Here is a 24,023-nt window from a genome sequence, read left to right on the forward strand (position 1 = left end):
CGATTGCGCAGCTGTCTACTTAGTTATCGTGTATACAAACTCGCGTTTCTATGACTATCGAAAGACTAGCCAAGTGACTATTACTTAAAAAAAAAAAACTGTTTTCCAGTTTTTTTTGCTTCTGCTTTTGAATTTTAAATGAATAAAAATTTTTTTTTTTCTTTTCTGAAATTTTTCTTAATAAATTTTTTAGTAATTTTTTATTTTTCATTTTTTCGCGCATGTTGTTAAAGGTTTTAATTAAAAAATGTCGGAACTAATTTTTAGTTTTTTTTTGTATTTTTTCTATTTTTTTATGGTAATGAAAATATTAATTTCAATACTATGATGGAATCGTATTGTATGTAGGAATATTGTCCAGTCAGTGAAGCAAAGCATGTTAATAAAAATTTTAAATTTTAGAATAAAAACGCGAAAATTAGCCATTAACCTACAAAAAAAAACAAAAAAAGGTTTAAAATTTTTTTAAATTTATTTTAAAGTTCAAAGAAACCATTGAAATTAAGCTAGGAAAAATAATTATAAATCGTAACTGGTTATGGGGTAATCGTTTTACTTATACTTTAAAATTTCCTTTATGAACAGTGTGTTTCACAAAAGCAATTAAATATGGAGTGTAGCAAAGATGAAAAGTAAGATTAAGAATTTAAGAAACAAGGAACGCAAGGGATTAACTTTAATCGTAACAAGTTATAGGTACATTTTGATACTTAATGAATAAAAACATATTCACAGAAGCTATCAGCAGTGCAGCACAAGAGTATAAATGAAAAAAAATCACTCCATATTCACGTAGATACAATAGCTCGCATAGCTTTCAGTCACCGTCGTTTTTCAACTCAACAAAACCTGTACTCGTCAGTAAAATTACTTAGTCTCGAAAAATAAACATAACTCCGATGGAATTCAGAATATAATATTATTTACTGTACTAAACTAGATTGTGGATTACAATGAAACTGATGAAGACTGACGACTCGCATATATCATAGTAGCGATTTTTTACAATTTCTTTGATACAACAATGAGGCCGGCGTATTTCGAAAACAATTCAATTGTAATTGTCTCTAATGTGACTAACATTCTTACCTACTTACAACTGACGTTAATCCTACGTTACCTGACAGATAAAAAAACAATTATTTGTCAAATTTTTAGAGATTGAAGCCAACCTTTTCAAATTTCATATAGGAAAAAGGTGTTCTTTATAGCTTACGTTTCCTTAAGTCACCCTACCCTGTCTTTTATTTCAATGTTTCAATTCCTTTCTAACAATTTATTTGTGAAGCACTCAGTATTTAAAAAACGAAATACTAGAAAATGATGAAATAAATTTTTTTTCTACTTTTGCTTTTTTTCATAAATTTTTTTTTCTTTTTCTTCTTCATATTTTTTTTTTCGTATAAAGGCAAGTAAAATACTAAACTATAATAAGCTCATACTTTTTGTATTAAAGTAATTAATTATTAAGTATATAAGCAAAAAAAATTCTTAAACTTACATCATCATCACCATCTGAATAAAAATAAAATTGATTTGGACTTAAATATTTTTGTAATAATTCTTTAGCTGTTCTTGCTGGCATTTCACCCTGTACAAATGGATGCTGTAATAAACGTTCTGCTGTTGGCCGTTTTTTTGGATTTTTTGTTAATGCTGTCTTTATAAAATTATGAAATGTTGGACTCCATTTATCTTTATCCTTTAACGTTGGTGGTTTAAAACCACTTTTTGACATTAAAAATAATGCTCGCATCGGATGCAAGTCAAACATTGGAGGTTGTAATTCAGCTAATTCTATATATACATATATGGGTGTATGTAAAATTTATTTATATTAAAATTTTTATAAGTATGAGTAAAAAAATAATTTACTTACCAATAGCTGTAATACCACATGCCCAAATATCACATAATTGATTATAACCACCTTTTCTTTCAACAGCTGCTACTTCAGGTGCCATCCAATATGGAGTTCCTGTAATTATAAATAAAATATTGAATATATAATAAAATATTGAATTTTAATTAAATTATTAATAGAAAATTATCTTAAAAAATATGTTGGACAAAGCATAGTGAACAAGATTAAAATTTCACAATATGTGTATGAAATGTTTCTTCCCAAAAATTTTTTGCCAATTCATTGTTTCTTCCCATTTTAGTGGGAAATTGCTTTCAAAACAATCACTGTATTGAATAACACTTCATAGTTAAGCAAAATTATTTGTCAGTTGATTGTAGTAAACCAACTTTTCCAAGGACTATAACAATATGAGGCCCTCCTACATTAAATTTCACTTTTCGTAGATTGTAGATTTCTACAGCCGCTACACGACGACCGAATTCAAGAATCTATTGTGTATTTTCTTTGGGTGCGGGTCATGTCCTCACAGCATTCGCTCGATATCTACCCTTCTGGTGAACTCGAACAACTTGCGAGACCCGGAATACCAAACTCCACCACCGTAAGAGCAAAACCCTGCAGTATTTCTTTCTTCCTACGAGTTAGAGCATCACACTCTCCCACAGGTTGTACTGAAATCTTCTAACCCTACCCACAAAATCTGCAAAATGTCTTCACTTTGTAGGCCGAACTTACTGAAGTACCCTGATTAGTCTATACAACAAAACTTTGGTAAGAATCCTCACTTAATTCCTGCCCAACCCTATATGACTTCTGGTCGTAAATTAGAACAGAAGCCGCTTGAACTGTCGCAGCCCCGGAAGGACTCTCCATAAAAAATCTTTAAGATGAATTCTTCAGAGAACGCAATCGGAAACTTCGACTGCCTCCTCTCTAATTCCCTGCCTAGTGTACCACGAACAGCATTTAGTCTGATTCCGCAGAAAGGCTCCAGGTAAACAATGTAACTGAATATTGCTTTAAATTAGTTTAACTTATATTGAAAAATCATGAATAATTAGCAGGAACTTGTAAAGAACATTGCTATCTTATAACCACTAGTATTTTATTTGACTTGTCTTTTTTGAAATTTCAATTATTGTAAGCAAAATCGTAATCCCCAATCCATAATCTCAAAAAAAAAAAATCTATAATAACAAATTGTTATTCTCTTATAATAAAAAGAAAACATAATTTTAAATTTTATTTTAAATATCTTTAAAAAAAAAAGAAAATTTAGAGCATTTTTTAAAGTGATTTTCCATTTTCTTTAAAAATATTGCAGGCGTACATATATAAGGATTCTTTACAAGTATATAGTATAAATGTTTCTAGCATATATTTTTTAATATTCAAACAAACACATATACTCGACTTTTAAGATGGGAAAGAGAAAGGGAGAGAGAGAGAGAGAAAATAAATAGAAAATAAGAGAAAATATTCTTTTTTTTTTTCGATATGCAATTTTTTCCCTTTATCATTTCCATCTTTTCAGAAGAAAAAAATTGTAAAGAAAATAGAATGAAAATAATTTAAGAAGAAAATATAAATTTAATAAGGACATGAAAAAGATCCTCAATATTGCATTATCCTTGACATAAATTATATACAGAATCTTATTCTTATTTTTTTTTTTCTTCTACTACCTTATCCTTATTTCGTTCTCCTCGCATAATTTTTTGTTTTTTACTACAACTCTCGTATACACACAGTCTTTCTTTGCTGTTTCAGCTTTTTTTTTCTTTTAAATTGTGTTTTTGTTTTAGCTTTAACTGTTATACAAAATCCTTTTTCATTCTCTTATTTTATGTTTTTTTTTCTACTATATTGTTTTTTTTTTATTATTATTATTTAATGTTAAGTTCTTTTCCATTTGAATAGCAATAACGATAAATGTATTGTATTAGAGTTTGAGAACAGAAAAAAATAACTATGTGTGGGCTTTATAATAACAAGGTTCCCTCTATACTAATTTAATGAAACAAAAAAACAAAATATGTAAATATCAACTATAGCAATAACAACAATGATGATAAGAAAAAAAAACAATAATATTGTAAAACAGTAGAGAGATAACAAAACAAATAAGGAAAAGGACTAAAAAATCCCGTATATTTAGTATTTTGTGATTTTTTTTTTTTGTAATCAAAAGGAAAGACAACAGAGCGGATGAATTCATTGAATTTTTAATATTTTTTTTTGTTTTCATTAATTTTGTTAATTCATTTGTTATATGAGAATGAGAATATCGAATGTGTATGGCATGGTCGTATATTGAAATTAAGAATTAGTTGGTAATTTACTTTCAACCATCCATTCATGTTTGTGGATGGCTTCAAATCGAAAAAGCATAAAATTGTCATTATATTTCAGTTCATTTTATTTATATAAAATTTTTTTAATAATCTAATTTTAATAATTTTAAAAATAATTTAAATAATGGTTTTTGGAATTAAAATAAATAAGAACTAAAATTGGATTAGCATTTAAAAAAAAACAGGAAAAATGGATTTCAAAATGAGACACGAAGTGACAGTTAATGTAACACTACACTAGTACCACTACAATTCTCTTGTTCTCAACCTTATCAAATTCTCATTTCCAAAATTCAAAATCAAGCAACAATAAAAATAAAATAGAGAGAGAGTACTGAAAAAATTCAAGTAGGACTTTATAGGATGAAGAATAAGAGAGTTGAAATCTCTCTCTCTCTCTCCCTCTCTCTCTTTTTGAAAGATGAATTTCTCATTTAATTTTACGATTTTGTAATTAGAAATATTTTTAAAAACATATTCTGAGTGAGAAACAAGGTCGTTTTTGATTTATAAAGCGATTCTGAATTGAAATCCGATATTGAGTACAAACCACTCTCTCATTTACTCTCTCATCACAATTATACTCCCAATTCTATTTCATATTGAGCAAATTAAGCTCATTATAATAAATTTTAAGTAAAATAAAGTGGGGTTTAATTTTAAAATTTTTTAAAGAACAAATTAATTAAATTTTTTTTTCTTTTCTCGAACATACAGCTAAATCCTGCCTTTTTTAAAATTTTAAAGTAATTTTCTTACAACGCTGTGGGCCAACTATACAATTACATGTATTATGTATATATACATATTCGTATATCATATTTATTCATATGTGAATTCCCTTAAGTTCTGTTCTTATTTCCAATTGTGTTAGTGTTTAAAACATTTCACTAATTCCTGTATAATGATATAAAAATTAATAGCATCTAGGTATATAACAGCACACGGATGAATTTTAAAATTATATTTTATTTTTTCCTGTTTCATGTGTCACAACTATACTAATGAAAGTCACAAAAGTGGAACTTTATGTACGGTTTTCTTGTAATTTTCTTTTTTTTTTGTTTTTTTTTGTTTTAAAAAAAAGGAAAATCCTTTTCACTACTTAATATTTCGTTTTCTTCCTTATTTATAACTAGTTGATATCAGCGTGAATAAAGTGTTGGAAAATAACATATGAATAATAACAGGAATGTATGTATGATGTGTAGACATGTACGGTTTATAATCACCTGAGTTGTATAAGTAATTAATTAAAAAATGAAATTTTTTTTTTCTTATTTTTGTTATTTTGTTTTAAAGCGCAATACAAAATGTTGAAATGTTTTAAATGCGGAAAAAATATAATTTTGTTGAAAATATTTCAATTAAAAGTTTAAAAAAATAAAATTTTTAAAAGTGAAAGAATTCGTTTTACAACCAGTCTTTAGTTAAGCATAAATATTCAATATTGTAAATGGCAGACTGATCAATGACAATCTAGAATGCGTCTTTTTAAGTACGGGTTGCTTGAACATTTTCTCGACACACATATATTTCATGAATCTGAGCAGCTTTTCTGGGATAATATCGCGTAACGCGCCGTAGTAAACTAACTAGGATCTACTTAAGTAGTTTTTTCTCTTTAGGTTGATACTACAGGTGTTGCAGAGAGGTTTTCCGAACATTTCTAAACTTTTTTCATGGTGATTTTGCCTGGACGCCTTCCTCTTACATTCAGGCTTTTGTTAATTGAATACCGCAAAAAGGACTATGGCAAGATATTGCACCCAATACAAATTGACTGGGTTGTCTTATATGAATCGATTGTGTGTACTAAGGCACTTCTTACCTCTACACCCTTATAGTATTTAATAAATAGTTGGAATAGGTAACATCAATCTGGTATTACAGTTCCACTTAAACTTAAAGATTTTCTACTCCAGTTCTTTTAATTAAAATTTTTCTCAAAGCTATATCTTCTATAGTCATATCAACATTCCTACAATGATAGAAATATTGTAGCTCTTTTAAATACTGCCTTGAACACATGTTAGCCAAATGTTATCAGTGATCGTTAACCTCAATTTTTTTTCAATTTTATGGAATGTATCTCTCTGTAGTCTGTACTCTAATCATTAGTCTCAGATTACTTCAATATTATTGAATGCAACTTCTAAAGTAGAAACACTTGCTGTATTTTCTATAAATACAATTTTCTATTTGAAAAATCGAATGAATTTTAATTAGCTAATTGAATCACAATGTTAAGTACTTATGCATCTCATACACATTTCGTAAATTAATCTAATCATTTACAATTTACAATTATTATTTAAAATTCTTATCATAAAATATTCAAGTACCTAATTTACAGCTAATAATATTAATTATCTATATACATAAATTATTTACATTTTTATTAAAACAAATTCTAATTGAAATTTCAAAATTTTGTGTATGTGATTACTCTTGTAATCGTAACAATAATCACATAAGTATAATCAACAATTTTTAGACTGTAGCCTTATTAAAATTAATTCTAAATATAAAATATTCAAATTCAAAGTACTTTAATATAAAAACCTTCTTTTTTGTATTCATCTACACTTGAGTGTTTGTACTCGACTCCGACTGAAGTATATAGAAAAATATATTAAAAGAAAAATAACGAAAAAAATTTACTTTGATTCACTTTTTTATTTAAATACGCGAATTATTCAAATATTTATGTATAAATCATTAATAAAATTATTAAAATATATTATGAGCTGTGCTATAAAGCATATAGGAGACACCATCACTCTTTATTATATAAAATGCTTAAAACATGTACAAATATACAAATCATTTCCACATTTTCTCTTTCTTGTTTTATTAAAATAAATAATAAATAAAGGACTATTATATTTAAATACATAAGTGTGTGTGTATACGGATGACTTTGTACTCGCCGCACTATGTGTTTATGTAATGAAAACGCAATTCTTTTTTATTCATTTCGTTTTTTTTTCCTTTAATTCACTTTGCAGGATTCACTCATAATTCATATTTTATTTTATTTATTTTTTTTTTCTTATTTGTTCATTGCATTCCCATTTTGCTCAAATGCATGCAATTATAACTCATTCTCTCATTCAATCTCTTTACCCTTCTTAATACTTGCAGATGCTTTTTAAGTGTCATCCCATTAAGTTTATCCATTTTTCTTTTGGTTTTTGGCTTGTTTTTTTCTTTTTGTTGGATCTTAATGTGAAAGACACAATTTTTTATGTAATTTAAGGGAAAAAAAATAAATGCATTATTTTTTTTTTTGAGTCTAAATATATAAAACATCCAAAAGTATGCAATATTAATGTAGGATTAAATATATTTCATATATTATCTTTTGTTATATGGAACCATTAAGGAAACAAGGTGAACTAATATGGAATAAAATGTTTTCCTCCAAAATTTTATATAAATAGTATAAGCCTCGTATATTGCCGGCCCAATCAGTTATAATCGATTATATGCTATTTATGGGAGTGAGGCATGGCTCGTACGAAAAGGAGGTAAAGAGAAACTACGAGCAATGCTAAATAAATGTTTACGATTTATTTGAGATCCAAACGAATAACAATCACAAAACACTGGGAGATTACGATTCAGGATTCAGTGGAATTCACCTTTAAAAAATGAAAGTGGAAGTAAATTGACTACACATTTCGAAGGGAGCCGTCATCAATAACGTGACAGGCAATGGAATGAATTCGGCAAAGAAAAGAGGGTGCGTGGAAGACTATACGGTTAACATGGAGAAGATTGCTTGCAAAGGAATGAAAAAAACAAAATAGAAATAAAGACATTGGACCAAACTAAAGTTCGATGGAGAGGCTTTGTGGAAATCCTATATTCTCAAGGGGAACGAGGCAGGAAAAAGAAATATCGCTGACAATCAAGGTTATCTTAGATTAAAATCCAGGTAGCACCATGAGTTGCGATCCATTGAATAAATCGTTTCAGTGTCCGTTGTAAATGAAAGTGTTTGTTGATATTCTTGTCCTACCATGATAACAAGCGTGAAAAAGAGTATGTCTGCACGGTAACAGTGACAGGCGTTCCCCTTCACTTTTATTGATAAGTGCTAAATATGTTGATTCTTTTTTTTTATCGAAAGTCATTTATAGCAATCGCGCTGCTAGATGACATTTCGAAAATTCTTAAATTTTGGAACACTTTATGCACAGGCACATATACACTCGTAATTATATTTATATCCTGAAATTTATTCTTTTTTTTTCTGTTCCTCCTTTTTAACAAGTGGGTGTATCTCTAATACAAGTTCAGTCACAATTATATAATGTATAAAATATATTTTTAATGCTTACTTATACACTATAATATAATCTACACTAATACTTTATGTATACATTGTATAAATATAAAGAGTACACAAATTATTTTTAGTTGAAAAATTAATTGAATTACAAGAGGACTATTAAAAGCTATATATATATATAAACCACCACTGTTTAAAAGATAAAAACGCAAGAAGAAAATACTTAATTATAATAATTATAAGAGAAAAATAAAAAAAAAATTTGAAAAACTAAAGAAAACTTATAAAAGCAATTGAAATTTGAAGAACACATAGTTTTTTTTTCTATATGTATGCGAAAACAAGAAAACACTTTAACTGAAAGGAAAACAACCAACCTACACACACATCAGATAAAAAAACAAGTTATTTGCAGTGAACTAGTTGATAAGGGAGAAATTATTTTCAACATTCTGTAACAAGAACAGAAAAGGAAAGCAAGCTGAAAAAAATGGGTTAAAGACAAGCTATTAACTAGTAATTGTAGGGTTTTAATGTATGAAAAGAAGTGACAAATTCTGTGTTTACCGCATATTTGCAGTGTAGTGTCTATCTCAGTGGTAGGCATTTTTAATTATATTGTAAATCATATAACTAATCCCTAGGCACTCATTCATTAATGTTCCGGGATATCGACATAATGAGCTCCAAACAATTCCTAATGTACAATCGGAGTAATAGTGCACCGTGACTGCGTATAAGGATCTATTTTGCCTTTCTCCCCTCCCCTCTTTCAGAATGCGACTCTTAGTAAACTTCAACACCCGGTGAGGCACGGAAGACTGCAACTCTCTGCCGTGAGAACAAAGCCTCCCAGTGCCTCAATTCTCCTACGACATCACACTCTTAAGAATATCACATCCTCGGAGAAAATGACACAACACACTAAACAAGAAGTTTAATTGTCGCTTCCTCCTTCAGACACATTGACAATTTAAATTTCGTCTAACATCAAATTTCGACATGTCCTTCCATATGGAAAAACTATAGATTGAGTATATCAATGTAGCAAAAAAACATAATAAAGCAGAAAAGATTTCCCGCCTTCAGTTTATTTCGAATGAGTACGTAGTTTAGTGTGGGTTACGCATTCCAACTCTTACGTTTAAAATATGAATGATATGGCAGAGCTATATACGAGAAGAATTTCAAGGAACAATTGATTGGGTTACTCAATACTAAGAACAATAAAGACGCCTTCTATTAATTTTTAACTAAAATTTTCAAGATGAAAATAAAAAGAAAAACTTTAAGAGCAGTTAAAAGCAATTTTTTCTATATCCATACAATTTTTTGGGAAGGAGGAGCGAAGAGGAAAAATTATTATAAAATGTTTAATGACTATTGAAAAGATTTTAATTAAGGACGTCTTTATTTAACTTTAGAAGAAAAAAAAACGGAGAAATTTGCTTTTAAATTTTTTATATTCTTCCGGATATGCAAAAAATAAAGAAATTAGAAGAAATAATAGAAAAAAATGAGCATTGTAAGTTTAAAAAACAATATGACTGCATTTAACTCATATAACGGGGTTGTGGGAGACTTATATTAAATATACTTTAAATATAATTTTTATGGTTGAATAACGATCAAGGATTAACTTTAATAATAATAAAGGATGTAGAGGTTATTGAAGTTGATTAAAAATTTTCTTATATTCTTTTAAACTTTACAGAGGCAATCATAATATCCTCCAATATAATCTTCAGTTTAATGTAAAGGAAAACTCAAATAACGAAGGGAAAATATTAAATTTCACAATAAAGAAACAATAGGGATTAACAAACAATCTATGTATGCCTTACAGGAACAAAAGTATTTATAGTTCAATTTCTTATATAAAGACCAGAAAATTAAATTGAAATTCCATTTGAAATACAACAATAATGTTAGAAAAAATTCATCTATTTGAATATTTCATCAATTATAAGGAAAATGAGATTTCTTTTGTAGATTCCATATTGAAAGGGTGAACTATCAAGTTTCCACTTTGGAGTTGAACACAGTATTTTCTCAATAATTTCAACATCTCTTTATAACAAACCGAATGGGTTCTGGACAGCACTATTGAGACGACATATATGAACAATATTGTCGAAATTATTATAATCGAAGAAATCAATATCTCTGGAATTATGATTAAACTTAAGTAATCGAAGTAATGAAGGAGTAATAGGATAGCTCTTATAATTAGCAAGTTTAACCTTAACAAATAAATTTCAATTTTAAGTGATTATAATGATTTTATAAATAGGAAAACTGTGAAATATTTGAAGTTATTGATAATTTTTGTTCCTCTTCCCAAAGAGTAACGAAAAACTATATAAGTAGAATCTATAAATAACCTATATCATGAACCAAAACCAAAAAAAAAAAAACTAATTTTAAATTGAACAAACAGAACCGAAACCGGGAACAGGAACCGGAAAACTGAATCCTAACCAAATAGTAAATGAAACTTTTCATTCTTATTAAAATTATGCTCAGAAGATCAGGAAAATCAATAAAATGAAGAAATGGTACTCCAAAATATTACATTGTTTTTTTTAAATTTCGTTCATCAAGCATCACTAAGAAGAAAATTAATTAAAGGAAATCAGAAAACCAAGAAGATTAAATTTTAAATAGAAACATTTGCAATATTGATCCACAGTGGTTTTAGTTAAAAAACAAAAAAACTAGATAGGCTATGCAAAACAAAAATGCCAGACAACCAAATACTTATATTTATTCAGATTTAATATTAGAAAACTTCGAAACTTCCATGAAAAAAAAACAAAAAACCATCTTCAAACTACTTTAAACTTTAAAACAAATCCAGTCTTTGAATTTTAATTAAAAACATTTGAACTATACACAATCTAAATGTTCATCCTTAGCAGCACAAGTTTCTTATTTCAGAGAAACAGAAACAGAGAGAGAGAGAGAGAGAGAGAGAGAGAGAGCGCATAAAAAGAGATTTAACATAAAAAGAAAAAATAAATTAAATTCTTTTCAAATTTGATATTCCGAAATTGCTTGTTATTTTATCATTTTTTTATTGTTATTATAGACCTTAACCGCCATATTGTTTTTCTGTTTTTCTTATTTTCAGTTGTTTTTTTTTTTAGCCTTTTCCATTCCTTTTTTCATTCTTTTTTCTTATTTTTATATAATGTAAAATTCTAAACTATCCTGACAAATAAAAGATAGTATAGCAATCAAAATAGAGAGAGAGAGAGAGAGAGAAAAAGAGGGATAGAAAAATTATGAAGAATAGAACTTTAAAGATCGAAATGAATACCAGGGCAATATAAAATGAAAAAAAAAAATTTTTTTAAGGAAAAAACAATATTTTTTTTATTGTTTTTTTTTTTTAAATAACTGTTTTTCAATATATTATAGTAGTTGTCCTTCTATTCAATTTTTTATGATTTTTTTTCTGTTTTTTATTGCATAGATAAGCCATAAAATAACACAATTTTTGAATGAAATATTGAAAAAGTTTTCCAGACCGAACGTCTAATTCTGAAAGCTTTTCCGAACAAAAGAAAAAAATTATTATTATTACTATGTTTTTTTTGTATTTTGGTTTTTAGTTGAAAATAATGGAAAAAAGTATGGAAATCTCTGGAAGATTTAAAGGATTTTATAAGAAAATAAAAATGAGAAACTGCAAAAAATTATTATTATAAGTAATGTGAAACTGTCATAACCTTAATTTAGTATTTAATTTTGAGAAATAATAATAATAGAAAACAATATAAGATTGAAAGTCCTATGATCCATGACCTGATAATTTTGAGCAATTAAATTAATTAATAATCAAGTTGAAAATTATCGTGACTTTAGAAACCATTATAACCATTATAAAAAACCATTATAATACTAAACCATTGTGTCTTAACTAAAAATTGGTTTAAGTCTGGGAATGACGAAAATTAAATATAAGTCATACGTATATCGTATATACATACACCTAACATTCAAATTTGCATTACTCGTTTTTGTTTATCTGCTCATACAACTAAATTATGAATTGAAGTAAGTGTTCTAAGTTATTATAAATTGCTTAGTGTATAGTAATGACACAAACCTATATTTAATTTTACCTCGATGACGGCAATTATTTGAATATCTGCTTTTAACATAATAAAGTATGATTTACTCACATTTCAGAAATCCAAAATAAATAAGTTACAAACAAATTAGTGTGATAACTTGTACTAGTTACTAAATGAGACTGGCATACAAATTCTAAAAAATTTTAAAATGTTTTGAACTTATTTACGCAGAATTATAAAAATTTTTACAATTCTTTGCAAGAATATCATCAATTAAATATAAAGTTATTATAAAATTATTGTACATCTTTCTGAAATAGATCACCATTTAGTGCCACTCAAATCTTAAACACATACATATGTGAATGCGTAAAGTAGCATGAATACTTATGCGAGTGTACTAACAGATTTTAGAGTAATTGGAACCTACATTTTCTACAAAATGTTAATTTAAAATAAGAATTATTTCGTACACCTGTAATTATAACATAGTTTTCTCCCTCTAATTACACAATTTTTCACTCACATTTATGCATTTTGTTTTTCAACATTAATATTTTTCACAAAGTATTATATTAACAAATTTCTTCTATAGAACGTCTTGAACTATATCAAAAAATTATGTACGTGTATAAGATAAAAATTGCATTATTATATAGGGATAATGATAGAGAATTATACATATTTTATGTGAGTAATTTATGTAGCGACAGACGGGGAGACATTATTAAAATTAAATATGTAATATTCTACCGAATCAGTGACTGAATTAAAATAGGTATAGGTGGGTAGATTTATTTGCTTTCGGCATATAAAACGTAAAAAATATAGTGTAATGGAATTGTAAAAGAAGGTAAGTAAAATAACTTGACTTATTAACAATGCAAAATGGGTAACTTGTAGTTTTCATTTAATTTCGCACGTATAACGCCTTAAGGTATGCAATTTTTAAAATGTTTCTATTTCTTTTCTCTCCTTGTTATATACATATATAAAAATACGTGCTATTTTTATTATAATTTCAATTTATTGTAATTTTTTTTCAGTTTTGAAAATTCTAAAAAATATTCTTTTTCTTTGCGCGTAATATTACTCAAAGGAGAATATTAAAACTCATTTTTTAACTTGAAATTTAAATTTTCTAATTGTTATTGTTAACAAAATCAGTTTTTTCCTCATAAAATGTCTTAAAATATTCTACTCTAGTTTAATATAAATTGTGTATGTATTAACGCTTTTCAAAATAATATATTAACCGATTTACGTCGAAGCAATTAGTTCTGATTTTATAATTCCTCAGTACTAGTTCTAGGGCTAATTTGTAAAAATGGTTTTAGTGCTTTATTCGTTATTGTATACCTATCTATTTTACATGAAATTTACAGCGGTGACTCCAATTACATTTATGTTATACTTGATTTTTGATAGAATGTAACCATTATAAACAAATTTTCAAAAATTAATATTATTCTCCAAATACTCAAAAGAATCTACATTTTTGACTGAATTGGATTACCTCTTACCTCAATTATGATATTAATAAACTTTCGGAGAGTCTGGGTATCTTACATACTATATAATTAGTTTTCGTCGTGTTAATACACGATTCGTTGTAATCTAACCAACACCATAAGGTTTTTAAATCATTATTTAGTATATTAGGTTCATATTTTGCTAATGACTTGGCTTTCGCAAATATATTAGTGTCATCCGCTACATTTGATTATTTAATTCAAAAAATAAATTTTAAATTGCATCCAATTAATTATTTTAATTCAAGAAAATCAATCGGTTATTTCAATTCATAAGCGCAAAAAAGTAAAATCGGTCCGAAAAAAGGTACAATTCTTTAGGCCTAATATATTCCAAAAGTTGATCAGTTCGTGATATAACCGAAATAAACTCATATATAAAATTTCATTAAAAATCGGTTTATCCCAACTTGAGGTATACTCGTGCCGATAGGCCGGCATATCTTTAAAATTAGTTTATTTACGCCCAAAACACGATATCCGAAATTTGATGACATCACATAACGTCCCTTAATGTATGCAATGCGGTCGGTAAAAATTAATGAAGAACAAAATTCATAATTACTTAACAAAATTTTGTAAATTTGCTAAAAAGTGACACTCAAATTATAAACGGTTAGAAAGAGTAAATTCAATACACACACAGAAAAAAAATTATTTTAAATGTCTGTTCAGCTATAACATAAAATTGAAAGAGCTTGCCGTCTATATAAAATTGATTGTTCCATAAACGTTTATTTATGAAATTTATGTCACGACGCTTAAAATATAAATATCATATGAAATTCGAACATTAAAATATCTTACACTCACAAAAATAAATAGACAAAATTAAAGAAATTTTCTTATATATAGATGAAAAGAATATAAAAAAGGAAAGCAATTATCACGAAAACACTTAATAAACAATAAATTGTTAAAAAAAAAATATGTAAAATTTCAAATGGGGAACTAAAAAACAACAATAGCAAACAGGAATAAAAAGAAAATTTGAATAAAAAGAAAATCCATGTCATTAAATGCTATAAAAAAGCGCAATTCAGTCGATTAATGTCAAGTTAAATAAGTGAAATAATTATCGTTAACATCAAAAGCTTTTCTTCTCTTTCCTTTCCTTGTTTTTTTTTTCTATTTCTTACATATACAAACATAGTTAATGTAATTGAATTGCTTTTCTTTATGTGTACGCATTCTGCATAAGTCTATGAGAGATCTATACAACTATTCTAATCCTTACGAAACGTTTTATTATTATCTCTATCTCTGTATGTGTATATATGGTATATAATTCAGTGTAGACACCTAACAACTAGTTTAAAACTCTTTTATATGTATAAGGAACAAAATCAACTCTGCTATATGCTAATTTATTTTTAAACGTTATTCAGTATTTTATTTAATTTAAAAATAATCCGGCAAAAAAAGAGAAAAAAAAACTTATAAAAAATATCGAAATTTTTCCTTTTAATTTATTTTGAAGAAGAAACATGTAAAAATCTTCAGGGCTATACTTTGAGTTTCGCCTTCACGAAAATTTGAAACTGGATTTTACCATTACGGAAGTTGTGCTACTTTTACTATTTGAAATAGTTGTAGAATCTTCGCCAGCTTATACCCACAAAATTTATAAAAGTATTGTCATAAATAGTTTTAAAAATATTCTCTATCAATATCTTCTCGAATATCAAAAACACCCGTTTGTTTTGGGACAACTAGAAATGCTAGCATATTTAGCATTTCGGAAAGAGTTATAGATTGTCCTATGTCACGGATGAGGTGTTTATGAAAATAAAGAGGCATGAAGAGAAAATTTCTGAGAAATTAGCCTTTTTGTAATACCTTAAGATAGTACATCAGAGCTCGTCTGAAAGGGTTATACACAGGGTGTAGAGCTCTGGAAAATAAAACAGCCAATATTTATTACTCGTTGATGATCGTTTCAGTAGAAGAGAGACCACTGTTTGTCTTTTTTTGGATAGATATACAAAATATGCAAACTTGGACTGACTGCTAGATATTATTATGGTGAAGTATATATACAAGAACCTACTAGATGTGAAGCGGGCAAATACCACATGTGAGGTTCTCTATTAAAACTTCATTGATATTATGCTTACGCACCAAAAAATTTAAAGCTTGCCAACATATCAATCAGTACACGATATATAAACGTTAATGAATCTCATAAAAAAAAATATCGGATAAAATCAACGAAAAATAAAACCTTATTCTCAGTTTCATTTTTATTTTTTATTGAACAGTTCCGAAAGAGAAAAAAAATCGATTGGATGGTTTTAGCTTTTTTTTTCTCTTCCTTTATTTTAAATACATAAAAAAAAATAAACAATTTTTTTTAAAGAGTACAAGATTAGAGAAGAATAGAACTCTAATATAATAATAGACAGCAAGAGAGAAGAACAAGAAAGAAAACAACAGAAAAAACAATATTAAAAAAAATAAACCCATGTGTATATTCTCTGCTTCCGCCATTAAATAAATAATAATAGCAAATCCTAAAGAATATTACATTTCACATATGTACACGTACTACATGCATATAAGCATTATAACAATCCTAAGAATCCTTTATACTTAATATATTTTAACAAACTGTTATACATATATGTACTTGGATATACAAATAATACTTTACTTAATATTGAAAAGGACGACTCATTAACTTTTGGGTTATTGACATGAATTTTGATTTTTATTTTTATTTATTCTCATATTTGATTCCTTCATTTATTTTCCCCATTCTTATTATTTCTACGTGCTGCTTTCAATTCAACTCTCTCTTGTCAATATTAAAACTTTTTAGTGTATATATAGAGATATCGAATATTCTGAAAGTTAGATCGTATTCATTAGTTATATTCATAAATGAGAATTGAAATTTAAAATCTTAGGCGGTAATTCTATGTGACAGTAGATGGCACTGTAATATTTTCTGGGGCTGAGAATAAAGAGAGCGCAGAGAGAAATCTAAAAGAAATAGAAATAAATGAGGTAATGAGTTCTTGTGAATCGTGGCTTGTTCCTCATTGAAATTTTATTAATCATGCAATTCAATTTGTGTAACTATTTTGGGTGCACCAGATATTCGGATATATTCGGCGTTTTTTTGCTTTTCTCTACAAAAAATTTAATCAGTAGCACTATTTTTTCAGCTCTTTATATAATACCAATTTTATATAGCAAATATAAAATAACTGATACTCAAAATTTCTACAACAACTCTACAATATTGAATACCATATAATTAAAATACCATTATTGTCCCACTTTTAAAATATCTTGTTCCTAAAATAATATATATTGAATAGCAAGCATGAATAGAAAATATTCGATATTAGTACATATAGCGTAAAAGATAAGTTGAAAAATCATTAAAAGTTCTTCAAACACAAAAAAAAAAAAGAAAATGTCTAAAATATAAGCAAGTTTATCTAGAATTTTTAAATTGTATATATGCTCCGTCTGTACAGTGAAGCTATATAAGAATGAATTGATTAGAGTAAAAAGAAAACATAAGTACAATACAAGTAATTCTAAAGGATAAAGAAAGAGGATGAACAAAAAATGTGACAGAGAAGAACAAAAACAAAACCAAAACGAGCATTATTACTATATGACACCGTTATTAAATGAAAAATGAAACAATATATTGGAAACTTTATTAATAAATAACGCGCTAAACCATAAATTCATATATAGATAATGGTATATACAGCATTGTATAGTTAAAACGCCTATAGATATGCTCAATCATAATATAAATTGATTATGTATGAAAATTTTTCAGTTGGGTTATTTGTCATTTTTTTCTTTAAATTCTTCTCTTTCTTTCTCTCCCTCTCTCTCCAAAATCTGCTATTATTGAATAAACTTATATTAAGTTGAATAAAGCAAATATTCACAGTCATAATAAAATAAATATTGATCGGTTCCGCTTCCAAGCTCATTAACTACCTACTCAGCACACTAATTTATTTTCATTATAACAAGAATATATAGACAAAATCAAAATAGAATTTTTAGAATAAATTTTCTTTACATAATGTAGTTTATATACTTATAGGGTGGATCGCAGAAAAATTGGTATAATTGCTCATGATGATTAATTGGTATTGAATTGAACAAAAAAAAATTGAGTATAGTAGAGGTTTGTTCGTGGATCTTGACAGGTTTTCAAAATGGCTGAGGGTGTTTATGAAAACAAAGAAGCATATGTTTTTCATATGGGGAGAAGAAAACAGTCGTACTCAAATTCAAATTTTAAGTTGATTTGACTATGTGCTTCCATCTATTCGCCTATTGATAAAACCTCAGCAAAAAAAAATGCTTAAAAATTTACAGCACAGTACAGATACTTGCTTTTGCTTAACACGGATGCGTATTTCAAATCAGTAAGAAAGACCAACTCGAATGATTATCTTCCATAAAAAGTTCTGATAACATCTTTAAAAAAAATTAACCAATTATCTTAAAACACAATATTTTTTGGAAAAGCCTTGGGAATCTAAATATTTTGTTCGATTCTTTTTTTCAAAATCGATTCTGCAGGGTCCAAGTCCCTTTTTCCTTGATTTCTTGAAAATGAATATTGGAAAAGAGAAAATCGACATGGGTAAGGAATAGGGTAAATAAATTTTATTTAAATAAATTGCATGTTCATATTCTTATTATTTTTGACATCACAATAGTTTGGAATACCACGTGTTATTCTCAATCCATCTCTGTACATATGTACGTAGGCTCTTAAAATCGCGTGTTACATAATATTGTAAACGACAAACCTAAATTCCTTTCATAATATGCATATATGTATTGTTTTGTTATACAAAATGGGGGAAATAAGTATAAAACATAATATAAACTTTCAATCAAAAGAATCCAAAAAAAAAAAAGAAAATAATTTTTTGAAGAAAATTAATGAAAACAATAAATGAAAGATGAAAGATAAGGGTGGGCGTAAGGGAGGCGGGTGGATTAAGGAAATACATAATAAGTTATAATGAAGTCAAGGTTATTAATTTTTGGATTTTTTTTTTTTTATTATTATTTCGGTTAAAGAGGATATCATAAAAACCATAATATTATATTTTTGTCGATTCAAACAAAAAAAAAATATTAAAAATATTAAAAACAAAATAGAATTTCCTCTAATCTTAGTTATAATTTAGAGATTATTGATAATAAAAATTTTTAGTTCTTTATTCTATTCTATTATTAAATTTCTAAAATAGTCATAAATATGTATATGAAGTCAAATACGATAATATTTTATGTAAATTGTCATAAACATTTCAAATAGTTTTATTAAATATTTATGATGAAATTAGCATTGTTACTGACTAATAAACCCTACCGGTTCTCAAAAATACAGTAAAATTTATGAAAGAGTAGCTTTTGAGGAATAGTTTTAGTTGGTAGGTGTTCGTTAAGACATAAACGCACCATGGTTCATTAGAATGAACCTATAGTAGACTTAACTATAAATTATTAGTTTTAACACTCCACTGTGTTCCGAATTGAATTATAGTTTATCTCGCTTATAACGATGCCCAAGGGACCGACCGGTAGTCGGTATAACCAATACAACAAAAAAAAATAATCCAAGCTAATAAAAATCAAAAGTGACGATATACGTATATTCCAAATGTTCATTGGTTGTATTTATTTATTAATTTTTTTCTGGCTCTGTTTACACGTTCAGTGAGTTAGTCATTTAAAACTGTGGTGAAAAATGTAAGTGTCTACACGTTCAGTTTTGAATGAAGAAATTTATATATGAGCGTGAATTAAGTGTTTGCAAATTTGATATGAAACTTGGAACAATTGAGATTAAAATTACTGAAAAACTGATGAAAAATTAAAAACATTTCAACTTTTTCTCATTCTTTTCAAACAACAACAAATACATAGAGCTTCAGTTAAAAGTGACTGATACACTGAACGTGTAGACAGCGCCCATAGCTAACAAAAAAATTTATGTGCAAAACTATAACTACATAATGTACATTACATTGCTTGCTAATTTTTGCAGCATTGTTTTGTCGCTTTAACTGACAATTAAAGCAAAATACGCAAAACAAACGAAAAATTGTGCATAAATGTATTTTTTTTGGTTTTGTATGTTTTTTTTATTTTTTGTGCTTTTGTGTTTTTTTTTTATTTTTTTCATTGTTATGTCCGATTTAAAAATCATAAAACTCAAAAAAAAAAACGAGTTGTAATATCCAATACGGTCGCTATAGACGTGTCGTTATATCAGATTTTTTTTTCTAAGAAAATGTATGTGGGCCAACCAAATGTTGGAAGTTTGGTCGTTTTATTAGGTTCGTCGTTGTAAGCGACGTTGTTATAAGTGAATTCCACTGTATTTAGTTGGTTTATTATCTTTGCTTCATTTGTAAAATTAGAAAACAAGAACCTCAGGTTCCGGGAAATAAGCGTTCGTATGGTATTTGCCACATTCCCGGGCAAAATTACGTAAAGCAAGATTTAACAAGAATTTTTAAATTTTAAATTTAAATAATAAAATTTTTCTAAAATTTTAAATAATTTTTATTTCTACTTACCTATAAAACTTTTTCTTTTATTTATTGTTGCTGTTATTTGTGCTGATACACCAAAATCAGCTAATTTAACATCACCATTTTCTGTTAATAATATATTTGCTCCTTTAATATCACGATGCATTTTACCCATTGAATGCAGGTACTCTAATCCTTTTAATGTTTCTCTACACATATATGCTATTTGTTGTTCAGTTAATGGACCAGTTACTTGATATATATCTTGTAAACTTCCGCCACCACAATATTCCATACATATCCATAATTTATCACGTCTTAAATATGAACCATAATATGCTATTATATTTGGATGACGACAATCTCTCATCATTATTATTTCCTGTTGTATAATTTGTATATCATCACCTGGTTCTAATTTTATTACTTTAATAGCAGCTAATTCATTGCTTTGTATACGTTTTGCCTGTAAATATATGGAAAACAAAAAAAAAATTAATGAAAAAGGATCAAAAATGCGGAAAATTTGTATTGTTTTAAATAAATAAATCTTATGTTATTTATTTCTTTTAAAATAATAAAAATTTATAAAAAGGGTATGACCGACAAAAGTAAATATATTTTCGAAATGATTGTACAGAAACCGCATACAAGTTTATTTATTTGAAATTATTTACAGCTAAAGCCCAGTCCCAAGGAAAGTTTCTGGATGGTACTGAAGACGAACAAAGAAAAGAACTCGCGTGCTTCATCAATTTCTACGTAGACTATTCCAATTTTGAAGACCTAAAGAAAACTGATCTCCGATTTTCCACTCCTTCTCTAGAATAACTGCAAGGGTCAAATGAAGGAAGTCATTTTAGGGTGATGGCCATTATGGCGTTACTGCAGGTTTGGCCGAACTGACAAAATCAACAAGAAAGGCTAAAATATTTTTTTAATTCCAGACTTTTGGTTCAAGCATCAGTTGGCTGTATTAGTGAGGATTATTAGACAGAGCTTATTGTATGCTGATCCTATATTTTAAAAGACAGTCACCGGTCACCCGAACAATCGAAGGATCTTGAGAATTTCATTTAAAATAATAAAGTAATAACAGAAGTGATGCCAATACACTGTCTAGAGCAACCCCGATATATATAAAAGAAATGACTGCTTACTTGAATCTATATATACTAGCCACACTAATAATTATAAATGGAGGCAATAGGTCATGGTTTGTGAACACAATAAGAGAGATCTACGCTTGATCACAGGCCGATTAAATTTAACGTCGTGATATTAATATTTTATATATAATGAGATTTTTCGCAGAGAGTATTAACGGAAGAGATTTATCAAGAGATGTCATGCAAGAGCATGAGAACGGCTATTACTGAGGACAGTCATAACAGTTGTCTTGTCAAAAAGTGGCTGAGCAACGCAAATTTATAGGACCAGCATAGAAACTCACTCACGACTTATGATAAAGAGATAAAGAAAGCAAAGAAAACTTGTGAGGTGTGTTGGGAAGAATTTTTTAGCAGACTTCACTTACAACACGATGAGCGGCCCGTTGAGTCTATTACTAAAAATGAAAAACAGATACTGGAGTTAATGGCCCGAACACACTTTCCGAATTAATGATTCGCGGATCTAAGTCCAAGACTGAGAAGTAGGGAAGTCAAGAAAGAAGACTCATTGTTCCGTAGGTTTCATGAAGGGTGGAATTAAATGGAAAGTTATAGAAAATACTCAATTAGCAAAGGAATTTTTCTACTTTTACGCTATAAAATACTTGGTACTTTCTAAACTCGAGCACCTTTAATGTATAACATGATTGTGTTAAAATTCCAATATTTTTTTATTTGAGCTTTAGATTAAGTATATTTTATTACATTTCGTCATTACTGCAAGCTTATATGCAACAAATATCATCATTAATAAAAAAAAAAAAACAAATTTGTTAAAATTTTCATAAAAATAATTAATTATGGATTATCTTCTCTTTTATGAAATTTTTTGAAATTTATAAAATTCTTAAGCATATTTTTTTTTTTTTTTTTTTTGAGAAATTTCATAAAAACTTTATTTTTTATCAAAAAAAATATTTTTTTTAAGAAAACTGCAGGAATTTATTATAAAATTTTCCCCCTTATATATAAAAAATTTTTTTTTGGAATAGATAGTTAGGGTTTATTTTTAGACGTTCCCATATAATTGATTATATGATAGTGAAACTTGTTAGCACACACACACATACAAAAACTTGCATTTAAAACACACACCCCGTAGAAAATATGAAAATATTTTTTTTTTTTTTTTTTCATAAATGTTAAATTTTCTTTCTTCTAAATACCTTTATTTTATTTTTGCCTGTGGTGTTCTGTCATCCATACAAGAATAATTTTCATTGACAAAAACAAAAAAGAAAAAAAAAATTTTTATTTTGCATTTTCTTTCCTAATTTTTATCATAAATTATGCAAAGACATGACAAAGATCGTGCTTTATTCACATTGTTCCCTGATGATAATAATAATAACATTGATAATAGTGATAGCAATATAATAGTAAAGCAATTGTAATGATGACACGGCAATGACTATGACGACGACGACGATGATGGCAATGATGATGATTATTGTGAAAGTATATATATTGTAGTGGTAAATGGTGATAGTTTGTGTTTTTGTCTACTACACTACAAATATTGTTTACTATAAAAAAACATGAAAGTAAAATTGTGGTTTCTTATTTTGTACGCTTATGTTGACTGTTGTGAGAGAAATTGAGAAGGTGGTGAATTTATAGACAAAAACTAGTAGTCGTAGTAGTAAAATAGTATGCAATAATAATAATAAAAAATAAATAAATAAATGAATAAAAGAATTTCAAATATCAAATAAGTGTAGATAATGAAAACGATAAAAACATGATGGAACTTATTATTGCAATTTCATTCATTTTTATTATTATTTTTTTTAATTCAAATGCATAGAAATTTATTTATTTTTTTCCCGTTTTGTTTTACTAATCAAAAGAATAATAAAATTATACAAACCATATAGAAAATTGAAAAGAAAATTGTAAATCGGTTTGAATGACTACACTGGCTACATATGTAATCTATGTATGAAATATATTGTATAGTGCAATTTCTATATTTCACGGCAGTAATTATTACATTCTATAGCATGCAGCAAGTTGTAAAAATAAAATTGAAATTACTTAGAGCTTGAATAATAAAGTAAAATAAAATAATTTTCTATACTGTCAGAAAACACGTGTGAACGACAGGACAATCACTTTGAATCACTTCTCGAATCATTTTGAAAATTTCGGAAATTGAAAAAAGAAAGGTTGAAAAT

General features: G+C 27.2%; 1 protein-coding gene across 9 annotated transcripts in view; it reads right to left on the reverse strand.

Annotated features, from left to right (window-relative positions):
- LOC129613370 (mitogen-activated protein kinase kinase kinase kinase 5) overlaps positions 1 to 21,136 on the reverse strand; it is a 43,921-nt gene extending 22,785 nt beyond the window's left edge. For all 9 annotated transcript variants that reach the window (XM_055527390.1, XM_055527388.1, XM_055527387.1 and 6 more), the window contains exons 1-3: positions 20,720 to 21,136; positions 1,880 to 1,978; positions 1,502 to 1,797 (exon numbers count right to left, since the gene is read on the reverse strand). In XM_055527390.1, the coding sequence (XP_055383365.1) occupies positions 1,502 to 1,797; positions 1,880 to 1,978; positions 20,720 to 21,047 (723 nt within the window). In that variant the 5' untranslated portion in view covers positions 21,048 to 21,136. The remainder of the gene's footprint in view (positions 1 to 1,501; positions 1,798 to 1,879; positions 1,979 to 20,719) is intronic.
- Positions 21,137 to 24,023: the final 2,887 nt, after the last annotated feature.

The sequence above is a fragment of the Condylostylus longicornis genome, unplaced genomic scaffold (assembly GCF_029603195.1).
Source record: "Condylostylus longicornis isolate FDR11 unplaced genomic scaffold, ASM2960319v2 ptg000083l, whole genome shotgun sequence".
Taxonomy (NCBI): domain Eukaryota; kingdom Metazoa; phylum Arthropoda; class Insecta; order Diptera; family Dolichopodidae; genus Condylostylus; species Condylostylus longicornis.